The sequence below is a fragment of the Miniopterus schreibersii genome, assembly GCF_964146895.1.
Source record: "Miniopterus schreibersii genome assembly, chromosome: 4".
Taxonomy (NCBI): domain Eukaryota; kingdom Metazoa; phylum Chordata; class Mammalia; order Chiroptera; family Miniopteridae; genus Miniopterus; species Miniopterus schreibersii.
The window spans coordinates 20,048,028-20,068,857 of NC_138105.1; the positions used below are offsets into that span (position 1 = coordinate 20,048,028).

Below are 20,830 nucleotides of genomic sequence, written 5' to 3' on the forward strand. Positions count from 1 at the left end.
TTTGGATTAGCTTCAGCTGGATTTTTACAAGCCTAAAACCAAAGGTCTGAAAGCATGGGACTGATCCTGCCAACCATAGGAATGTAAAATGATATGTGGAAAAGTAACCTCTCCAACCAGAAAGGTGAAGCAAAGTGTATGCAGTGGCTGCATACACTCTAACACCTCTCTAAAGATTCAACGTCTCAGAGAAATCTGGGAAAGCTTAAAAAAATATCAGACTGACTATTTCACCAACTTTATGATGTATAAATTCTTTCTCTAAACATTTTCCCCCTCACCAAATCTAAAAAGGGAATTTCCTTACCTGTGCCAGGGATGATCTGTGTGGGCATTAGATTCTCTGGTTCATGGGACTGCCCCTTTGCACATTTCAACCAGGAGAAAACCTCTTCATCACCCATCTCTTCTGTTTCTGAAACAAATGAAATGCCTTCACTTATTTTATGAGGTCACAAGATATATCCCTCTCAGTGAGTCGGAGTTTCGGACCTTAAAGGCCAATTTTGTCATGGGCCAAAGAAGATTAATAACTAACTTTCGCTGATATATAATTTATACACAATAAATTCACTGATTCAAAGTGCACTTCAATGAATTTCAACAAATGTATATGGTTGTATAAACACTACAATTTGATATAGAACATTTTCATCTCCCTTTCTGAAGTTCTCTTGAGCCCTTTGCAGTCAATACCCCTTTCTTAACCCCTTGCCACCACTAATCAACTTTCTAATACTAAGGTTTCGCTTTTTCTAGAATTTCATATAACTGGAAGCATACAGTATGTAGTCATTTGTGCTGGGTTTCTTTCATTTAGCATCATGATCTTGAGATTCATCCATACTGTTGCATGTATCAGTAATTCATTCCTTTTGGTGGCCGAGTGGTATTCCAGGGTATGTATGGATGTACCGTATTTTTTTACCCATTCATCAGCTGGTGGACATTTAAATTGTTTCCAATTTTTGGCTATTATGAATAAAGCTGCTATAAATATTCAAGTACAAGTCTTTGTATGGGCATGTTTTAATTTCTTTTATAAATACCTAGAAGTGAGATGCTGGGTCTTATGTTAAGTTTATGTTGAAATTGATAAGAAACTGCCTATTGTTTTTCAAAGTGATGGAAGCAATTTGCATTCCTATTAGCAGTGTTTAAGATTTCTAGTTCCTCCACATCTTCACTACACTTGGTACTGTGTTTTTAAAATTTTAGCCATCCTGCCTGGCCGGGCGCGGCTCAGCGGTTGAGCGTGGACCCAGGATCCAGGAGATCGGGGTTTGATTCCCAGTCAGGGCACATGCACGGGTTGTGGGCTCGACCTCCAGTCACGGGTGTGCAGGAGGCAGCCAATCAATGACTCTCTCATCACTGATGTTTCTCTCTCTCTCTCTCTCTCCCTCTTCTTTCCTCTCTATGAAATCAGTAAAAATATATTAAAAAAAAAAAAATTTTAGCCATCCTAGTGGGAATAGTAGTTTGTCATTATGGTTTTTATTTGCATTTCCCTAATAAGTAATGATTTGTTTTTTATGTGCTCCTTTTCCAGTGATCTATCTTTTTTGATAAAGTATCTATTCAAATTGTTGGCCCGTTCAAAAACTGGGTTGATTTGACTTCTTGTTACTGAGTTGTAAAAGGTCTTTATTGTGGATAAAAGTCCTTTAGCAAATATGTGATAGACAAATCTTTTCTCCCAGTCTCCATATAAATGATCACGTCACTTGAGACCAAAAACCATTTTACTTCCTTTTGATGTATATGCCTTTCATTTTTTTGGTTATGCTTTTGTCTTCTATATCTTCATGCTGACTAGCAACTCCACTACAATGTTGAATGGAAGTTGTGAAAAGTAGATATCCTTACTTTGTTCCTGATCTCAAGGAGAAAATTATGTAAGATGTTCCTATCTATACCAGTTCACTGTTTTTCTACCTTTCTTTTTTTTAAAATGTTTTTACTGGGAGAGGAAGAGAGAGAGAGATAGAAACATCAATGCTGAGAGTCATTGATTAGTCACCTCCCACATGCCCCTACTGGGGATGGAGCCCGCAACCTGAGCATGATCAACCTTCGATCTCTTGGTTCATGGGTCTACACCCAACCATTGAGCCACATTGGCCAGGCCCTACCTTTATTTCTTCATACCACCTTACCCCTGCCAGAGAAGCTTTTTAGATTTTTTTTGGGGGGGGGGGTAACTGTGCATCCTACCCCTAAAATTTTTAATAGAAAATATACCATGTATCTGTTTATATATTGTGGACATCTAGAAAGGCACAAACCACTGTACTATCTTAGGATCCTCACTGTCCTGAGCCAAGAACCAATTTTCAACCCTGCAGAAAATGCATGTCTAGTTTGAGAATTTTAAGAAATTATTTTTCTACATTTCTTGGGATAATTATATGGTTCTTTTTTAGTCTATTAATAAGTCAAATGCATTTGATATTCACATGTTAAACCAACCTTCCATTAATGGAATAAGCCGGATTTGATCATGTTGTATTATTATTTTTAAAATATATCGTTACTGATTTCAGAGAGAGGGAGAGGAAAAGAGACAGAAACATCAATAATGAGAGAGTCATTGATCAGCTTCCCCCTGCACGCCCCTGCTGGGGATGGAGCCGGCAACCCATGCATGTGCCCTGACGAGGAATTGAACCTTGATCTCTTGGATCATAGGTTGATGCTCAACCACTGAGTCATGCCGGCTGGGCTGCAGTATTCTTTTTACGTATCTCTAGATTTAAATTTACTGAAATTTTATGAAAAATTTTTACATCATGAGAAACACTAGGTCTGTAGTTTTTTACTTGCTATATCTTCATCTGGTTTTGATATTAGTGTAATGCTGCCTTCATAAATGAGTTGGTGTTTCCTCCTATCTTCTGAAAGAATTTATGTTATTGGTAGAATTGGTATTATTTCCTTCTTAAATGTTTGGTATAACTTTGGGCCTAAAGTTTTCTTTGTTGGAAGATTTTCTGAACTACAAACTCAACTTCTTAATATAGGCTATATAGGTTTATCTATTTCTTGAGGGAATTTTGATGGTCTGTGTCTTTCATGAAATTTGTCCATTATATGTAAGTTGTCAAATTTTTCACTATGATCTACAGTGATGTCCTATCATTTCTAATATTGGTAAATTGTATCTTCTCATTTTTTTTTTTTTAATTCTCACCTGAGGATATTTTTTCCCTTGCTTTTCAGAGAGTGGAAGGGAGTGGGGGTGGGGGGGACAGAAAGAGAGAGAGAGACATCGATGTGAGAGACACACATCAATTGGTTGCCTCCCACATACACCCAAAGGATGGACTCAGCCCACAACCGAGGTACATGCCCTTGGCTGGAATTGAGACCGGACCCTTCAGTCTGCAGGCTGACACTCTAACCACTGAGCAAAACTGGCCAAGGCACTTCTCACTTTTTTACTAGTTTCTTCAGGAAGAAGTTTAGGTGTTTGAAACATTTATTTTCTAATATAGGTACTTAGTGCTATAAATTTCCCTCTAAGTACTTCTTTAATTGTATTTCACAAATGCTGATGTGCTGTGTTTTAACCTTATTTATTTCAAAATATCTTCTAATTTCTCTTGTAATTTTTTTTTTGGATCCACTGGATATATTTAGAAGTGTTTTGCTGCCCTGGCTAGTGTGGCTTAGCTGGTTGAGTGTCGTTCCCTGCACCAAAAAGTCACTGGTTCGATTCCCAGTCAGGCCACATGCCCCGGCTGCAGATTCAATCCGTGGTACAGAGGTATGCTGCAGGCAACAGAATGATGTTTCTCTCTTCCATCAATGTTCTCTCTTCCATCGATGTTCCTCTCTCCCCCTCTCCCTTCCTCTCTCTCTCAAATCAATAAAAACAGTCCTTGCCAGTCTGGCTCGTTGTTAAGAGTGTCGGCCCGTGGACTGAAGGATCCTGGGTTCAATTCTGGCCAAGGGACCGTACCTCAGTTGCAGGCTCGATTCCCCACCTCCCGTCGGGGCGAGTGTGGGAGGCAACCAATTGATGTTCTCTCTCTCTCTCTCCCTCCCTCTCTCTCTCTCTCTCTCTCCCCCTGCCTTTCCACACTCTCTGAAAAATGGAAAAATATCTTGGATGAGAATGTTATTTTATTTTATTTTATTTTTTGGATGAGAATTTTAAAAAAATTAATAAAATAAAAATATTTTAAAACAAACAAAAATAGAATTGTGTTGTTCACTTTACAAATACTTGCATTTTTCCAGATATCCTTCTGTTTCTAAATTATTCTTTTGTGGTCAGAGAACATACTCTATATCGTCTTAAATTTATTAAGACTTATTTTATAACCTAGAATATAGTCCTTATAGTCTATTTTGGTATGTGTTCCATGTGCACTCAAAAATAACGTGTATGCTGCTGTTCAGTGGAGTGTTCTAGAAATGTTAATGAGGTCAAGCTGATTGATGTTATGTTGTTTAAGTCTTCAATATTCTTACTGATTTTCTGTATATCTGATCTATCAAATGTTAAGATAGGCTGAAACCTCCAATTATAGTTGAGATGTTTCCATTTCTCCTTTCAGTTCCACCAGTGTTTTCTTTATATGCTTTAAAGCTGATATTAGGTGCATAACATATTTAGGACTGTTATATCCTATTGATGAATTGATCCCTTTATTATTACAAAATGATCCACCTTGTTTTTTAAAAAAATATGTATTGATTTCAGAGAGAGGAAGGGAGGGGGGGGGAGAGAGAGAGAGAGAGAGAGAGAGAGAGAAACATCAATGATGAGAGAGTCACTGATCAGCTACCTCCTGCACGCTCCCTACTGGAGAGCGAGCCCGAAACCTGGGCACATGCCATGACTGGGAATCGAACTGTGATCACCTGGATCATAGGTCAATACTCAACATGCTGGCCGGGAGAAACGATCCACCTTATATCTACTAATGTCCTTTGCTCTGAAATCTACCTGGTCTGATATTAATAGAGGTACTTCAGCCTTCTTTTGAATAGTGTAAGCCACGGTGTAGTATTTTCCATCTTTCTATTTTTAACCTACTTCTGTCTTCATATTTGAAGGTTTCTTATAGACAATATTTTAATTGGATCTTTTAAAAAACACAATTTGGGCCATGGCTGGGTAATTCAGTATGTTAGAGTGTTGTCCCAATACACCAAGGTTGTGGGCTCAATCCCCGATCAGGACACACACAGGAATCAACCAATGAATGCATAAATAAGTGGAACAACAAATAGATAATTCTCTCCTTCTCTTCCTCTCTAAAATCAATAAATTAAAAATAAAAGAGCTTTTAAATAAAAAATAAAATTTAAATTTAAAAATACAATTTGACAATATCTTTTAATTAGTGTTTACTCTATTCATATTTTTATTGATATTGTTGAGTTTAAATTTAGTATCTTGTTCGTTTTTTTCTATTTTTCCCATTTGTGTTTTGTTTTTTCACCTTCTTTTGAAATGAATATTGTTTGGTTTGATTTTGTCTCCACCTTTGGCTTATGAGCAAACCTCTTTATTTTTTAGTGGTTACTCTAGGGTTTGCAATGTCTTTAACTTACCACAGTCTATCTTCAAATATTATAACCTTTCACATACAAAGTAAATAAAACTCTTACAAAACTATACCTCCATTTCCCCTACATTCCTTTGTGCTGTTATTACATATTTTAATTTTATGTACAGTATAAACTCCGTAATACTTTATTATTTTTCTTTAACCTTTTAAAAAGAATAAAAATAAGAAAAAATGTCTTTAATATGTGCCCACATATTTACCATTAGAATGTTTTTCATTCCTTTGTGTAAATCCAAATTTCCATATTTTATCATTTTCTACTGCCTGAATGACTACCTTTAACTTTCTTTGTTGTGTGGATCTGCTGCTTCTTTTCTATCGCTGTTTCTCAGTAAGTTGGTTATGATGTGCTTTGGTGTGGTTTTCTTAACCTTTTTTCTGTTTGAGGTGTATTGCTGGATTTGTGGTTTTATAATTTTCATCAAATTTGGAATTTTTTTGGCTAATAAAGCCAAGTATTACAAATGTACAATTATTTTCTGTCTCTGAACTCCCATCCATTCTCTTTATGAAACCCCAATTATAAGTTTGGTATTTCCTGTAGTTCAGCAAGACACTCATCAAATTATAAACTAAAGTATTACTTCTTTCTGTGCTCAGTTGTTTTTTTTAAATTTATTCTTTTAATTTTTATTCTTTTTTTATGTTTTTATTGATTTCAGAGAGAGGAAGGGAGAGGGAGAGAGAAAGATCAATGACGAGAGAGAGTAATTGATCGGCTGTCTCCTGCACGCCTCTACTAGGGATTGAGTCCGAAACCCGGGCATGTACCCTGATTGGTAATTGAACCTCGATCTCCTGGATCATAGGTTAATGGTCAACCACTGGGCCATGCCAGCTGGGCAGGTTATTATTATTATTATTATTGATTTTTGAGAAAGGAAGGGGGAGAGAGAGGGAAACATTGATGTGACAGAGAAACATCGATCAGCTGCCTCTCCCATGCACCCTGACCAGGAATCAAACCTACCACCTCCGGTGCATGAGATGACGCTCCAACCAACTGGTCCACATCAGCCAGGGATGTGCTTAGTTTTGAGTAGTTTCTATTGCTATATCTTCAAGTTCACTCTTTCATCTGCAGTGTCTAATTTGCTGCTAATTCCACCTATTGTTAAAATTTTTTTGGTGATTTTTTTCATCTCTAGAAGTTTCATTTGGGTTTTTTATATGTCTTCTATTTCTCTCTTTGTCATGCTCATGTTTTCCTATGTCTTCAAGCATATTTATAAGATTTTATAATAGTTTGCTTTAAGGTCCTTTTACATTAATTCTATCAATATCACCATTTCTTGATTTGTTTCTATTGATTGACTCCCCCTCCCCAATTATTAGTCATATTACTCTGCTTTTTTGCATACCTGATCTTTTTTTTCCCTTCAAACATGTCTTTATTGATTTTCAGAGGGGAGAGGGGAGAGGGAGAAACATCAATAATGAGAGAGTTGTCATTGATTGGCTGTCTCCTGCAACACCCCCACTGGGGATCAAGCCTGCAACCCAGGCATGTGCCCTGACCGGGAATTGAGCCGTAATCTCCTGGATCCCAGGTGAACGCTTAACCTCTGAGCCACGCTCAGCTGGGCAAAGGTTTATCTTCTTTTTTTTTTTTTAATCCTCACTGGAGGACATTTTTTCCATTGCTTTTCAGAGAGAGTAGAAAGCGGGGGAGGGAAGGAGAGAGGGAGAGGGACAGGGAGAGGGGGAGGGGGAGAGGGGGAGAGACATCAATTGGTTGCCTCCTGACCCTGCAGCCAAAAAGCCTGCAACTGAGGTACATGCCCTAGGCCAGAATTGAACCCGAGACCCTTCAGTCCACAGGCTGATACCCAAACCAGCTACATACCTGATAATTCTTGATTGAACACAGAGCTTTGTGACATTTGTGTTTCTGAATACTGGATTTTGTTGTAATCCATTTTTGTTGTTGTTGTTATAATACTTTAAAGAACGTTTGGTTTTTGTCTGGAGGGTAGTTAAGTAACTTACAGATCAGTTTGATCCTTCCAAGGTTTGCTTTACACTTTTTTATGGTAGCTCCAGAGAAGCCTTAAATCTGGGACTAAATTAGTCCCACTACTAAGATGTGGCCCTTTTGGGCTCTATCCAGTATCTCTCTACTTTGGTTGGTGGGAACATAAATTTTGAATTCTGTAAATTATTCAATCACTTGCTTTCTGAAGGTTCTTTATTGGGCCTTGAGGAGTTTCAGCTCACGCATGTGCACATCATTATAGAGTTAAAAAATTGAGCCCGGCCGGGCGTGGCTCAGCGGTTGAGTGTCGACCTAGGATCCAGGCCATCAGGGTTTGGTTCCCAGTCAGGGCACATGCCCAGTTTCGGGCTTGATCAATGACCCTCTCATCATTGATGTTTCTCTCTCTCTCTCTCCCTCTCCTTTCCTCTCTCTGAAATCAATAAAGATATATTTTTTAAAAAAATTGAGATGATCTCTTTGCAGCTATCTGGTGTTCTCTCTTCAACTGTGACTTCTTCAGTACTCTGCCTGACTCGTCTCAGATTCTGATCTCTTTTTCAATTCAGTGAGGTTGCCAAGCTCTGTTTTAGTTGCCTTTCCCTGTGCTACAGTCTGGAAATTGCCTCTAGGCGTTAAACTGGGGCAATTGTAGGGTTCCCTTTGTTTCTTCCCTTCTCATAGGGATCATACACTTATGCTGCCCGTTGTCCAATGTCTGAAAAAACGGTTTCATATATTTTGTCTGGTTTTCTTGTTGTTTATGACAGGAGGGCAATTCATGTAGCAGTTAATTATTCATGGGCAGGAGTGGAATATCTAACAGCTACTTGACAAGTAGTACCTAGTGGGTGTCAGGCCCAGTGCTAACCACTTTACCCACATTATTTCATTTAAACCTCACAACAGTGTTGTGAGAGAAGTACTCATATTATCTTTGTTTTATACATAAGGAAACTGAGGCTCTGAGGGCTTAACTAGCCAAAGATAACATAGTTGGTATAATAAGATGTGGAAGTGGTTTCACATCCTAATAGCCCAAGCTACTGTTGCAATGGTTACAATGTATTCTGAAGTGGAAGAAGGAGGAGGTGAAGGAGCAAGGAGGATTCTTGGCATGTAATAAGATAAAAGCAAGAACAAACAGAAGCAAAGGATTTGAACAGACATTTCTCCAAAGAAGATAAACATAGGGCCAACAAGCCCACAAAAAGATGCTCAACATCATTAGTCATCAGGGAAATGCAAATCAATACTACATAACAAGATACTACTTCATAGCCACTATGATGGCTATAATAAAAAAACACACAGACAATAGCAAGTGTTGGTAGAAAAATTAGAACCCTCATACATTGCTGGTAGAATTATAAAATAGTACAACTACTTTGAAATATAGTTTGGCAGTTCCTGAAAAGGTTAAAATATAACTGTCATATGACCCAGCAATTCCACTCCTAGGTATATACGCAAAAGAATGAAAAATATATGTTCACACAATTTATATACAAAAATGTTCACAGAGGCACTATTTGTAATAGCCCAAAGTGGAAACAATGCAAATGTTCACCAATTGATAAATCAATAAACAAAGGTAGTATACCCAAACAATGGAATATTATTTGACAGTACAAATGAATGAATTACTGATATATGCTATAACATGGATGAAACTTTGAAACAGTATGCTAAGTAAAAAGAGGCGAGTCACAGAAGGTCAAATACTGTATGACTCCATTTATATGACGTGTACAGAACAGGCAAATCTAGGGAGACAGTAAATAGAGTAAATAGATTACTGGTTACCAAGGGCTGAGAGAAGAAAGGAATGGGGAGTGACTGCCAATGGCTACAAGTCATTTCATCACCCCAAAAAGTCATTTTGGGGTGATGAAATGATGAAAATGTAATTAGATAGTGGTGATGGTGCACAACCCTGAGGATATACTAAAAACCTCTGAATTATACACTTTAAATGGGTGAGTTTTATGACATGTAAATTGTATCTCAATAAAGATGTTATTAGAAACAAAACAAAACAAGAGAAGATGAACAATAACCCTTCTTGGCTTATTTTAGCCTTCCCAATGATGCTGAAATATTGGCAATTATAATGAATGAAGCTAAGTGACTAAGGAGAGAGCACAAACTCATTCTTGCTTCAATTTCCAAGTACCATTCCTCCACTGACAGGTTACCTTTTGAACTATAAAGGACAGTATTTGCTTACCACTGCGTGGACGGCTTTTCCTCAGCCTGTAACAGTCAAGGCAGACCCCAAATCCACACTTGCGACAAACCCAGTGAATGTTGAAGAGAGTTGTTTCACATACATCACACATTTCCCGTACACCACGCACTGCTCGCTTCCATGCCACTCTCTCTGGTGGGAAGAGGAAGAGAAATACTGTTGGCATCAACCATCCTGAACAACAACAGCAGAAGATCCCAGCCCAGATACACTGATTCCTACTCAAGTCATTTTGTCCAGCAATAAAGCTCAAAGATTCATGAAGCGTCTGTTTCTATAACTGTAAGAGAAACAAAATACACGGAATTTCTAATATTTCTGAACAAGCGGCAATAGAGAGAAGAATGCCAAATATGTTGTTACTTAAGATACTGTAAAATTTTCAATTTGGGGAGTTTGAAAAAGGATTCTTCTCCTGAAATGTAGGAAATAATTTCATAGTACAATTTACCATCCCCTAGAAATAGGATCCGGTATCTCATAGACAGGGAAATAACACATGCATCTGAATAATATGGGTTCTAGGTGTGAAATATGGCACGCAGTAGCACTAAATCTATTTACATAGCATAGAATATCGTTTACTAATACAAGTTGGTTCAAAGCAAGCTGAAAATATTCAGAGTGAACCAAACCCAAGGAGAGATCAAAATGCTTATTACGGAAGCTATGCTACAAAACTGAAAACGGTAAGCAAGAGTTTTTGATTTTTTAACTTTCAAAGACTAAAAAAATAAGGTCTGCTGTATATTGTTAGGGCCTCAGCTATATATATAGTTTGCTACAGAGAAGTCTTATCAGTCTTAATTCATCTACAGAACATGCCATCTGCCACTCCTTCCACTCCTCCCCTTAAGCAAATAAAAATGGAAGTTTCAATTAGGAATGCCTGGAAGACGCATTGGTGCCTTACGGTGTGGCTCTACCATCATCATGGCCTCCTTCTCGGACATCACAAGCTGACAGAACTGGTCCCCAACGTTGGCCAGGATGTATTTTGAGGTTTCTAGGTCTATCCCTTCTGCTAGGGAGGAAGAGGGAATCCACAGGTTCATGGCATCAGGATCACTTTGTTGGGGACTCAGAAACCCCTCCACACGGAGTACCCCTTTTCGAGTGAAGATCAGCCTGAGACAAGGCAGACAGTGAAATACATAGTAAATAGCAGCAGCCATGAAAACTAACACAAACCTAAAATCCTAGGACCTAAAAGAAATTAAATGGGACTTGACAGGAATTAGGCTGAGTTAAGAATTTTCATCACATTTGACCAACATAGTATGCATTCTTTGCATTAATAAGAAATTTTGTTAATACTTACTAGTTCTTTAAAAAGCTGTCCTAAGAAATGCCTATCAGTTTCTCCATCCACTTGTTCTACCATCTATGCCCCCACCACTAAATGTGACCAGAGAAAAACACAGAGCCATGCTGTCACACTTTAAATTCATGCCTATCGCCCAGCCGGTGTGGCTCAGTGGTTGAATATCGACCTATGATCCAGGAGATCGAGGTTCAATTCCTGGTCAGGGCACATGCCTGGGTTGTGGGCTCGGTCCCCAGTAGGGAGTGTGCAGGAGGCAGCCATCAATGACTCTTTCATCATTGATGCTTCCGTCTCTCTCCCTCTCCCTTCCTCTCTCTGAAATCAATAAAATATATTTTTAAATTCATGTCTACCTTCATTAGGCGAGTCCTTAATATTACCTGGTAGCCTCTCCTAGATGCCTGTTTCATCTCTTTCTTCTTTTCAAACCTCCTCCAATATTATTTTCCCCATGAGGACCTTCCTAAACATTCCACTGAGAAAATACAAGGAGCCAGAAGAGAACTCCCACAAACTCTCACCCCCACGCCTTCCTGCAACTGGGACCATGTACACCATCTGATCTTCTACTAATATGAATGAACTAGGTCCCAGCGAAGACCAACCTCTCCACCGATGCTCGACATCCTATCATCTTTTAGACACCCCTCCACAAGTTTTTTCTACATCGTCTATTTTCCTCTGCTGAATCAGTCAGTATTTGAACTTGCCATCTCGAAAATCCTCTAACAATTTATATCTCAAAAGTCCTCTAGATCCCACACCCTCTTGCTTGCTAGAACAGCTCTTAAGAGAGTTGTCTATACTGGTTGTTGTCAGTTCTAGTTCTTTCCCATTTTATTCTCTCTCAATCCACTCCTATCAAGCTTTCCCCCACCAATCCACCAAAACTGTTTTTGACACGGTCATTCCTCCCTTGTTAAATCCAATGGTCACATCCAGCCCACAGCTTACTTGACCCAGTCTGCAGCATTTGCCACAGTTCATTACTCCTTCCTGGAAACTTTCTTCAGCTGTCTTCTAGGCTACCTCACTGGCTGTTCTTTCTCAGCCTCTTTTATTGTTCCTCCTCATCTTTCCCATCTCTAAACGCTAGAGAGCTCTAGAACTCAGTCCTTAAGCTCCTTCTCTTCTCTATCTACATTCCTTAAGTGATCTAATTAGACTTATAGTTTTAAATACTTGGTGACATCCAAATATTTTTATCTCCAGTTTGGACCTCTTTTTTTTTTAATCCTCACCTGAGGGTATTTTTTCCATTGCTTTTCAGAGAGAGAGAGAAACATTAACATGAGAGAGACACATTGACTGGCTGCCTCCCTCAAGCACCCGACAGGGACCGGGGATCGAGCCTGAAACCAAGGTATGTGACCTTGGCTAAAATCGAACCCGGGACCTTTCAGCCCATGGGCTGATGCTCTAACCATTGAGCAAAACTGGCTAGGGCTGGACCTCTTCTCTCAGCTCTAGAGTTGTATGTCCAGCTGCCCTTTCAGCATCTCCATTTGGAAATCTAACAGGCATCTCAAATATAACACACCCAAATTAAAGCTCCTAATTTTCCTTCCCAAACCTGCTTTTCCCTGAGAAATTTCATCAGTAAATGGAAATTCCATTCTACCAGTTTTCAGGCCAAATCCTGAATTAACCTTGATTCCTTTCTTTCTTTCACATTCCACATCTAACCCATCAGAAAATCATCTTCAAAACGTATTGCTGCCCTAACCAGTTTTGCTCAGTGGTTAGAGTGCTGGCTGATGGACTGAAGGGTCCCAAGTTCGATTCCGGCCAAGGGCACGTACTCAGTTGAAGGCTTAGCCCCAGTCAGGGTGCATGCAGGAGGCAACCAATCAATGTGCCTCTCTTACATCGATGTTTCTCTCTTCCTCTCTCTCCCCCTCCCTCATCCACTATCTCTGAAAAGCAATGGAAAAAAATATCCTCAGGTAAGGATTAAAAAAAAAATAAAAGAAATTCCTCTTCAAATGTATCAAGCAGAAGAGAGTGACTAAATAGCTGTTGTCTGGTAAAAACAGGGGATGTTTCTAGGATTTTCATCAGTTTTCTCTATTTCAAACACAATTTATATCATCCTCTAATCGTATGTCCCCTCTTTCTATGGGGCTTTAGTCACTCTAGCCCTGAAGAGCAGAGTAAGTGGTCAGGCAGATTCATAACCCAACATGGAGTTCTGCTTACACCACTGGTTTCAAATGGACCCCAAGTGAGGAACAGCTCAACACAGATCAGGGGCTGGCAGCTGAGACCGTTCAACTTCAGTTCTCCAAGGACAAAGCCACATGTCATTTCACAATCCAAACAAGTAAGTAGTGACTGGCAGAGCCTCAGCACAGACTCTGAGAGCAAAGGTGTAAGGAGAACAAAAGAAAACGGTGAGACGTATTTACAGTTTTAGAACAACAGTGGGAGTTATGTATCACTAATGGGAACTGGGAAGGAGACAGAGAGAAGTTTGGGTACCTCCGGAAGTGAAAGAAGCGGCAGGCCACAGTGGAATCATCTTGCTCCTGTTCCTTAAACTTCCGATACCGCTCCAGGCGGCACTCACGACACTTGTGCAGGTGAGGGGCTACATTGATGCATGAACCGTCCTGTAGGAAGGGCTCTCCGGACTGCTTCAGCTTCTTAACTTTGCTTACATCTTTCAGGACTGACTGGCCAACTGTGGCAAGGGAGAAAGGAGAAATGGTTGCTCGTGACAGGTATAAATGAGACTCAATAACATGATCCTTTTGGGGATAGAGACTTGTTCTGACCTGGGCTGCTCCTCTTTGCACTGCTTGGGAATGTGCCTATCAGGTCCATCCTTGACGGAAAGGGAGCAGAAGGAGCAAAAAGGCTTCACTTGGGAGCTAAGGACCATAGAGAAGTGCCCCATTATAGTGAAACAACACTGGGCATGAGGAAGGAAAACCCAAGAAGGCAGAAGGTAGCAGCCACCTGTCTCTGGCCCCTCAGGATAGACTGTTCTAATCGAGCTCCCATGGGATACCAATTCCTAATGACAACAGGTGCCTTTACCACCAGACTTTCTTTTTTCTTTTTTTTTAACCATCAACTCTTACACACTTCTGGACCAAACCTCACACCACAGGATTTAATGGCTTTTGGAAAAGGCATTGGACCTTATATATGTGCCAGAGAGAAGCAATGTGAGGGGTGAATACTGATGGGCCAGAGGGGAGCAGAAAGGATGAGAACACACGGAAAGGGCGCTTTGACAGACAGGTTTCTAAGGAAGGTCAAGGATCTCCTTTTGTGGGAATCATTATACTAACAGATACCCCTCTTACAATGCTGATTTACAAGCAATTGTGCCCTGAAACAGGTCTAGTGAGGGGTCTTTATTAGGCTATAAAATTCTGAGATTATAGAATTTTCCATCAAAGGAAGAGCCTCTGCTGTCCAAGAGCACAACAGGCATTCAAGGCTAGTGCCAGAGCCAAGCCCCTGTATAGCCCCAGAAGGATCACCTTTCAGGGGTGCAGTCCGAGGCCGGCCCTTGGGGGCCTGCTTCCCTTTGCCTTTGCCCAGCAACAGCTCAGCACTGCGCTCCCCATTGGGGCCCAGCTTCCCCATCAGGTGCTCTGGAATCCCCTTCAGGCCAGTCTTGGCCTGCAGCTGCTCCTCAGAGTCGCTCAAATCTGACAGGTCACTGTTGGTGCTGGAGTCAGAGTCCTGTCTGCAAGCCAAGCTTCGCTCATCCAGTGAGAACCTTTTCACAGCTTCAAAAGGAGCTTTGTTCTCCTGTGAAAAATCTGCTGGGGAGGACAGAAAGCTGCCTGAGTGCCTGCCAAAGACGCTACTAAAGGTTTTGAGGAGGGGATTGTCCTGCTGCCCAGGCCCCACAGTTGGCCTCTCCTCTGTGGGGCTGGAGGACAGAGTAGGCATCTCAATGGGCTGGGCGAGGCTGCTGGTGGGAGAACTGGAGCGGCCATTTCCCATGGCAGAGAGGCTTGGACCCCCGGTGGTAAGAGCTGAGCCCAGAACACCAGACACCAGTTTGGAGGAGTCAGTTGTGATGAAGAGAGTTTTCTTCTTTGCTAAAGATGCTGAATCTGAAGAGGAGTGAGACTCGGGCCAGCTGGGTGCTGCCTTGGAGGTGACAGTGGTAGCAGAGGAAGAGCTACCTGATGATGCCTGAGATGCAAAGCCGCTGAAAGGGCTATGTTCAACTTTCTCCACGAATGCCAAGAAAGGGTTAGAGGGCTCTTCCCGGGACAGTTTAGGGGGCTGTAAAAATAGATTTTCATGACTCTCTGGGGTGCGGGCATTGAGGAGGCTCCGAGGGAAGGCTGGTGTGAGGGTGGGCATGGACTCTGTAGGCACTTTCTGGTCCACAGAGCCGCCAGCCTTAGAGCCTGATTTAGTGTCAGCTCCAAGAGTGGATCTGCCTTTACATAGGCTCTCAAGGCTTTGTTTGAATGAGTCTCGGCTGGAGGAATCATCAGCCAAACTCTCTGAAACGGTAGTGAAGTAGTTACTGGTGGGTAAAGTCTGGGGCATGCATTGAAAAAACAAGTTTTTGGAGAGATCAGAGTCTTTCTGAGACTCTGGTGCAGAGCTACTGCCAAAAGAGAAGCCCAAAGGTTTGTTCTCTGTGGCTAGAACCCCATTGGACTGGACCCTTCCACTTCCAAAAGTCAAAGGTTGTGATAAACTTGGGAGAGACACTCCAAATCCAGAAGAGGTCAGAACAGAATTTCTTGAATTCTGAAAAAAAAAAAACACACAAAAAAACAAAAACAGCCTGAGTTAGTGATGCTGACTTCTCTTGACAACCTTATGATCTCTTTCTTGGACTTACGCCAACATTTCTTATGTATGGGTCAATCAACTTTTCTCTCCTACAATTCCATGAAAACTGCTCTTATAACTAGATTTTATCAGCATTAGGGAAGAAACATGCCACAGACCACACAGAGGGCATATTTAGCAAGGGGAGCTAGAGATAGCAAGATGTCATTCACCCTGCCACTCCCTTGGTTGCCAGCCAATTGGTTGTTATAGCACTAGGAGTCCGTGTAGGTTTCTTGGTATCTATTTGGAAATAATGACTCTCTCAGGGAATTGGTGAAAAGGATTCTTGAACAGATATCAGCTTTTACTTTAAAACATACCAAGTGACCATGTAATATTAATCTACCTCAATGACCTTAGAGGCTATTGTTAAAGTTTTGATTTATTTAAGCTATTACAATTTCCCATCTTAAAAAAGTGATTTCAGCCCCATAACAAGCCCATTATACATTAAGGGAAAGTATTCTTTTATTAATCTGAAACTCTTGAAGATGGACCCTTTTAAAACTTGGCCATTTAGTTATGGGTCCAAGTCAACCTAAAAGTTGATTGTTTCAATTAAAGTTAAACCTAAAGATGCTAAATTTAAAAAAGCACACTAGTGCCCAGCCGGGCGTGGTTCAGCAGTTGAGCATCGACCTAGGATCCGGGCGATCGGGGTTCAATTCCTGGTCAGGGCACATGCCAGGGTTGCGGGCTCAATCCCCAGTCGGGGGCGTGCAGGAGGCAGCCGATCAATGACTCTCTCATCATTGATGTTTCTCTCTCTCTCTCTCCCCCTCTCCTTTCTTCTCTCTGAAATCAATAAAGATATATATATATATTTTTTAAAAAGCACACTAGTTATCAAATACTTATGCTATCATTAGGATCTAACAAGTCTCCAACTAGGAAAAGTAAAGATACTGATATGCCTACCAAACAAAAGCATCCAGCATAACAAATTGGACAATAAAAAAATACTTTCCTTGTTTTTTACCTTGAAAAATGTTAACTTCTGTGTGTGCATAAAGAAGAGTAGTATCACTTTCATATATATTACACACCCATTTACATACACAGAAACATCTACAGGTAGGTATGAGCACTTACGTAATACTTGTTAATTTAATAAAACCCAGATCCTAGCACTTGACTAACAAACCACAGATTACTTAAAAAAAAAAAAAAATTAACCTTCAGGTAGCAGATGATGATAACCCTGAACATTTACTTTAAAACACTGGAAATACATTAGTCCATGACCACTTAATAAATACAGTGTTTCCTTTGAGATAATGAAAATTTCTGGAACTAGGCAGTGGTAATGGGTGCATAACATTGTGGCAATACTAAATGCCACAGTACTGTACACTTTAAATGGTTAAAACTGTAAATTTTATGTTATATGTTACTTTACCACAATTTTAAAAATGTTCCAGATAGGAAGGGGCTATGTTAAAAAAAAAGGAAAAAGAAAAAAAAGAGAGAGTTTCAATTTACTTAAGGTATTCTTTAAATATGCAAGAGGAGTCTACATTAGGACTTTCCTTTAGGGTGGCACAGAGGCATGAGAACCAGACAGGCTCCCATGGCTTGCCTTCCGATGATATTTGCTAGAGACTGTTTCAGGGCATTTAGTTCATAATTCTGTTTTCTTTTCTTTCCCACTAACCAAAAATCACTGACTTAAACCCCCTCCAACAACAACAAAAAAGAGAACAGACAGACACAGCCCTGAGGCTTTGCAATTCCTTCACTAGCAGTATTTGGCCAGGAGCCTTGACACCTGCATGACTGCAAGGAGCCAGCAGAGGTAGCTAAGGTTTCACTACTAAAGTTACCCTTTAAAAGTAAATACACACATGAATGAAGAACAATTTGGATGGTCTTTTATTTTTCTTCAAATGATTAAATTCCAAATCCTTTTCTTATACGAAAGTGATGATAAGCTGATTTCAACTCAATTTTTAGGGCAAGAAGTTGCCTGGGTGGGGGCTGTGTCCTTATTTAGATCTGACATCGTAATGGAAACATCCCTTTCTGTATTTTTAAATCCTACCCCAAGGAGAAAAGGCTGACACCTTAGCAATATTACTGATGTAGTGACAGAAATTTCTCCAACCTGTTTGGAATCCACATTTCACCTATTCGGCTTTGCTACTAAGAATAACAGCATTCAGTGGCATGTAAAATTTAGTGTATTTTGTAGTTCCCCATTTTCATCCACACTGCCTTTGACATGACATTTATTTTAATGAATTTAGGCAATATGATGATATTCAATCTGGAAATCCACATAAGATCCTCACCTAGTTCTCTTGGGAATGCTGATCAACTAATAGAGGGGAAACCATGAACAGTGTGAAATTTGCATCTACAGGCCTTCTTCTCTTCTGCCTGGACATTTCACCTCCTTCCTCATCCCTGCACACTAGGAATTAACAAATTGCATTTTCTAGGGAGGAAGAAATCAGATGAAATGTATATGCCATGTTTTACCTGGCATTGTGATACCTAAAATGATTCCATTTTAGGATGTGAGCTCCTTCAAATAGGGATTTCAATTTTTTGTTCATAATATATGGTACTTAGCACACAGTAGTTTCCTATACATAATTTAAAAAATCATTTAGTATTTCAGCATTTTATATTCCAGCTTGAAAAAACTATGACTAGCATCATAAATCATACTTTGGTGACCAAAAAAGAGTCCAAAGATGGTGAGAACTGATTTTAATATGTTTTAAATATGATTGGGGAGTCAAGTTAACGTTAATTTGTATTTAACAAAAATTCCACTTTGGCAACAATACATGCATATCAGATAAAGAAAATATTAATTAGCCCTGGCCAGTGTGGCTCAGTTGTTTGGAGCATCATCCTGTGCACCAAAGGGTCTCAGGTTTGATTCTCAGTCAGGGCACATATCTGGGTTTTGGGTTCAGTCCACAGTTGGGGCACATAAGGGAGGCAACCAATCAAAGTCTCTCTCACATTGATGTTTCTTTCTCTTTCTCCCTCTCCCTTCCTCTCTCTAGAAGCAATGAAAAAACATATCCTTGAGTGAGGATTAAAAAAAAAAGGAAGAAAATAGTAAACTGGATACTACTGTGATTAATTCCATCAAATTTTCCAGATTAGGCTTAAAAAGATTAAGTTAGGCCCTGGCTGGGTCGCTCAGTGGGTTAGAACATCATCCCAATACACCAAGGTTATGGGTTTGATCCCCAGTCAGCGTATATACAAGAATGAACCAATGAATGCATAAATAAGTGGAACAACAAATTGCTGTTTCTCTCTCTAAAATCAATTAATAAATAATAAAAATAAAAGATAAAGATAGGGAAAGGAAATTTTATGGCCATATCTAATCATGGGAAAGAAGCCCAACTTCAAGGGAAAATACAGAAAATGATTAACTGAAAACATGGGTTGGTAATAGTGGCTTTCACAAAGCCTTAATTATAGTGTTACTATTACCAACACTATAATTCATTAACCTTGTCTCTCACAGGCCTGGTGGCAGCTCAACCACTACGTGAACTAAATAGATAATTGAATTAAAAGATCTATCTTAACGTCTCATTAAATTGGGTTGCATAATCAGTTTTGATTAGTCTAATTGTTCAGGTGACTTTTAAGAGCTAATAGTTATGAAAATATACACATTTGCCCAATGAGCAGTAAAGGTCCATCCACAGCGTTCAATTCAAGCACATCTCAGAAATACTCCTTCCCTGGGGCATTTGAGATGCCTTTTAATGTGCTACCAAGAAAGAAAGTAGAGTGAAAGAGTGAAACCAAATCTTGCAAATCTGCCCCTGAAACAACTCACCTCTCCTGGGGCCTGCGACCGGCTGCCTTTCTGTTTTTCCGGCCCAGTCCCTGCTGCAAGGCCAGTGTCTGAGATCCTCACCGTGGTTGGGGTAGAGCTGGCGGTAGTGACCACAGCTGCTGAAGCTACCATGCCCTGACCAACTTGTTCCAGTGTTTTTCCTGCCTCTTTGCTTTCAGCTCCACCCACCTCTGGGGCCAAAGGTGTCTGACCTGTGGCTATAGGATATGGAGTAAAAGGTACAGTTGTGTCCCCACCTACAGGTTCATCCTGCACCACCAGAGTCCTGCCGTTTTCTTTGGTGTAAGTGGCAAAGCGAATGTTGCGGTTAATCTGAGGGACAAATGTAGTCGGTGGTTGTTTGGCTCTCTGATCCAGTCCTGGCTCTCCACTGGCATTCCCTCCTTTCCAGGGCCCTCGGCTTGCCTCACCTCCATCGCTCCCATTACTGTCTACTTCACCCCTGTCTCCTTTTAATTTCTTTGATGCAGAGTCACACCCAGAGTCCGAAGCACTTTTTCTCCTCCGGCCATCTTTCCCCTCTATGCTCTCTCTCTTCTTCTTTCCTTTGGAAGATTTTACTGCTTTTAACGTACCCCCCTACAAAACAAAATTCAAAGAAGATTTATTACAAGGGACTTTCCATCTTGTGAAAACCATAAACCATTAGCTCTTTCCCATCTCTAGAAATAGAAAAATCAAAGCACGCACAGACTGCCAAGTTCCAATGCCAGCTCTAAGACATTCCCTTTGTTGAAAAGCTCTAATCTTCCTGTGACTCAATTTACACATATATATTCAAGATAATGTTCACTAGAGATTACTCACTTGGCAAACCTTCCCTTAAATAAAATGTACTACTTCCTCAAATGAAGGAAGGTTTTAAAAATCTGTGGAATTTCTTCTACAATATAGACTGCCAAAGCTAGGCTGGGAGCTCATTTGCCCCTTGATGGAAAAAATCAGCTTTATTTCATATTTATCTCCTTGTTTGACAGAAACTGGCATTTCAAATATTGAAATATAAAATCTCCTCCTCCAGAAGTCACTAAAA

At 40.2% G+C, this 20,830-nt stretch overlaps 1 protein-coding gene across 2 annotated transcripts in view; it reads right to left on the minus strand.

Moving 5' to 3' along the window:
* Positions 1-20,830, minus strand: part of KDM3B (lysine demethylase 3B) — a 61,871-nt gene that overhangs the window by 15,452 nt on the left and 25,589 nt on the right. Inside the window, exons 7-12 of one of the 2 annotated variants that reach the window (XM_081136553.1) lie at positions 19,777-20,376; positions 14,633-15,872; positions 13,620-13,821; positions 10,725-10,939; positions 9,791-9,943; positions 308-415 (exon numbers count right to left, since the gene is read on the minus strand). In XM_081136553.1, the coding sequence (XP_080992679.1) occupies positions 308-415; positions 9,791-9,943; positions 10,725-10,939; positions 13,620-13,821; positions 14,633-15,872; positions 19,777-20,376 (2,518 nt within the window). The remainder of the gene's footprint in view (positions 1-307; positions 416-9,790; positions 9,944-10,724; positions 10,940-13,619; positions 13,822-14,632; positions 15,873-19,776; positions 20,377-20,830) is intronic. The other variant, XM_081136554.1, reaches the window with a different exon arrangement.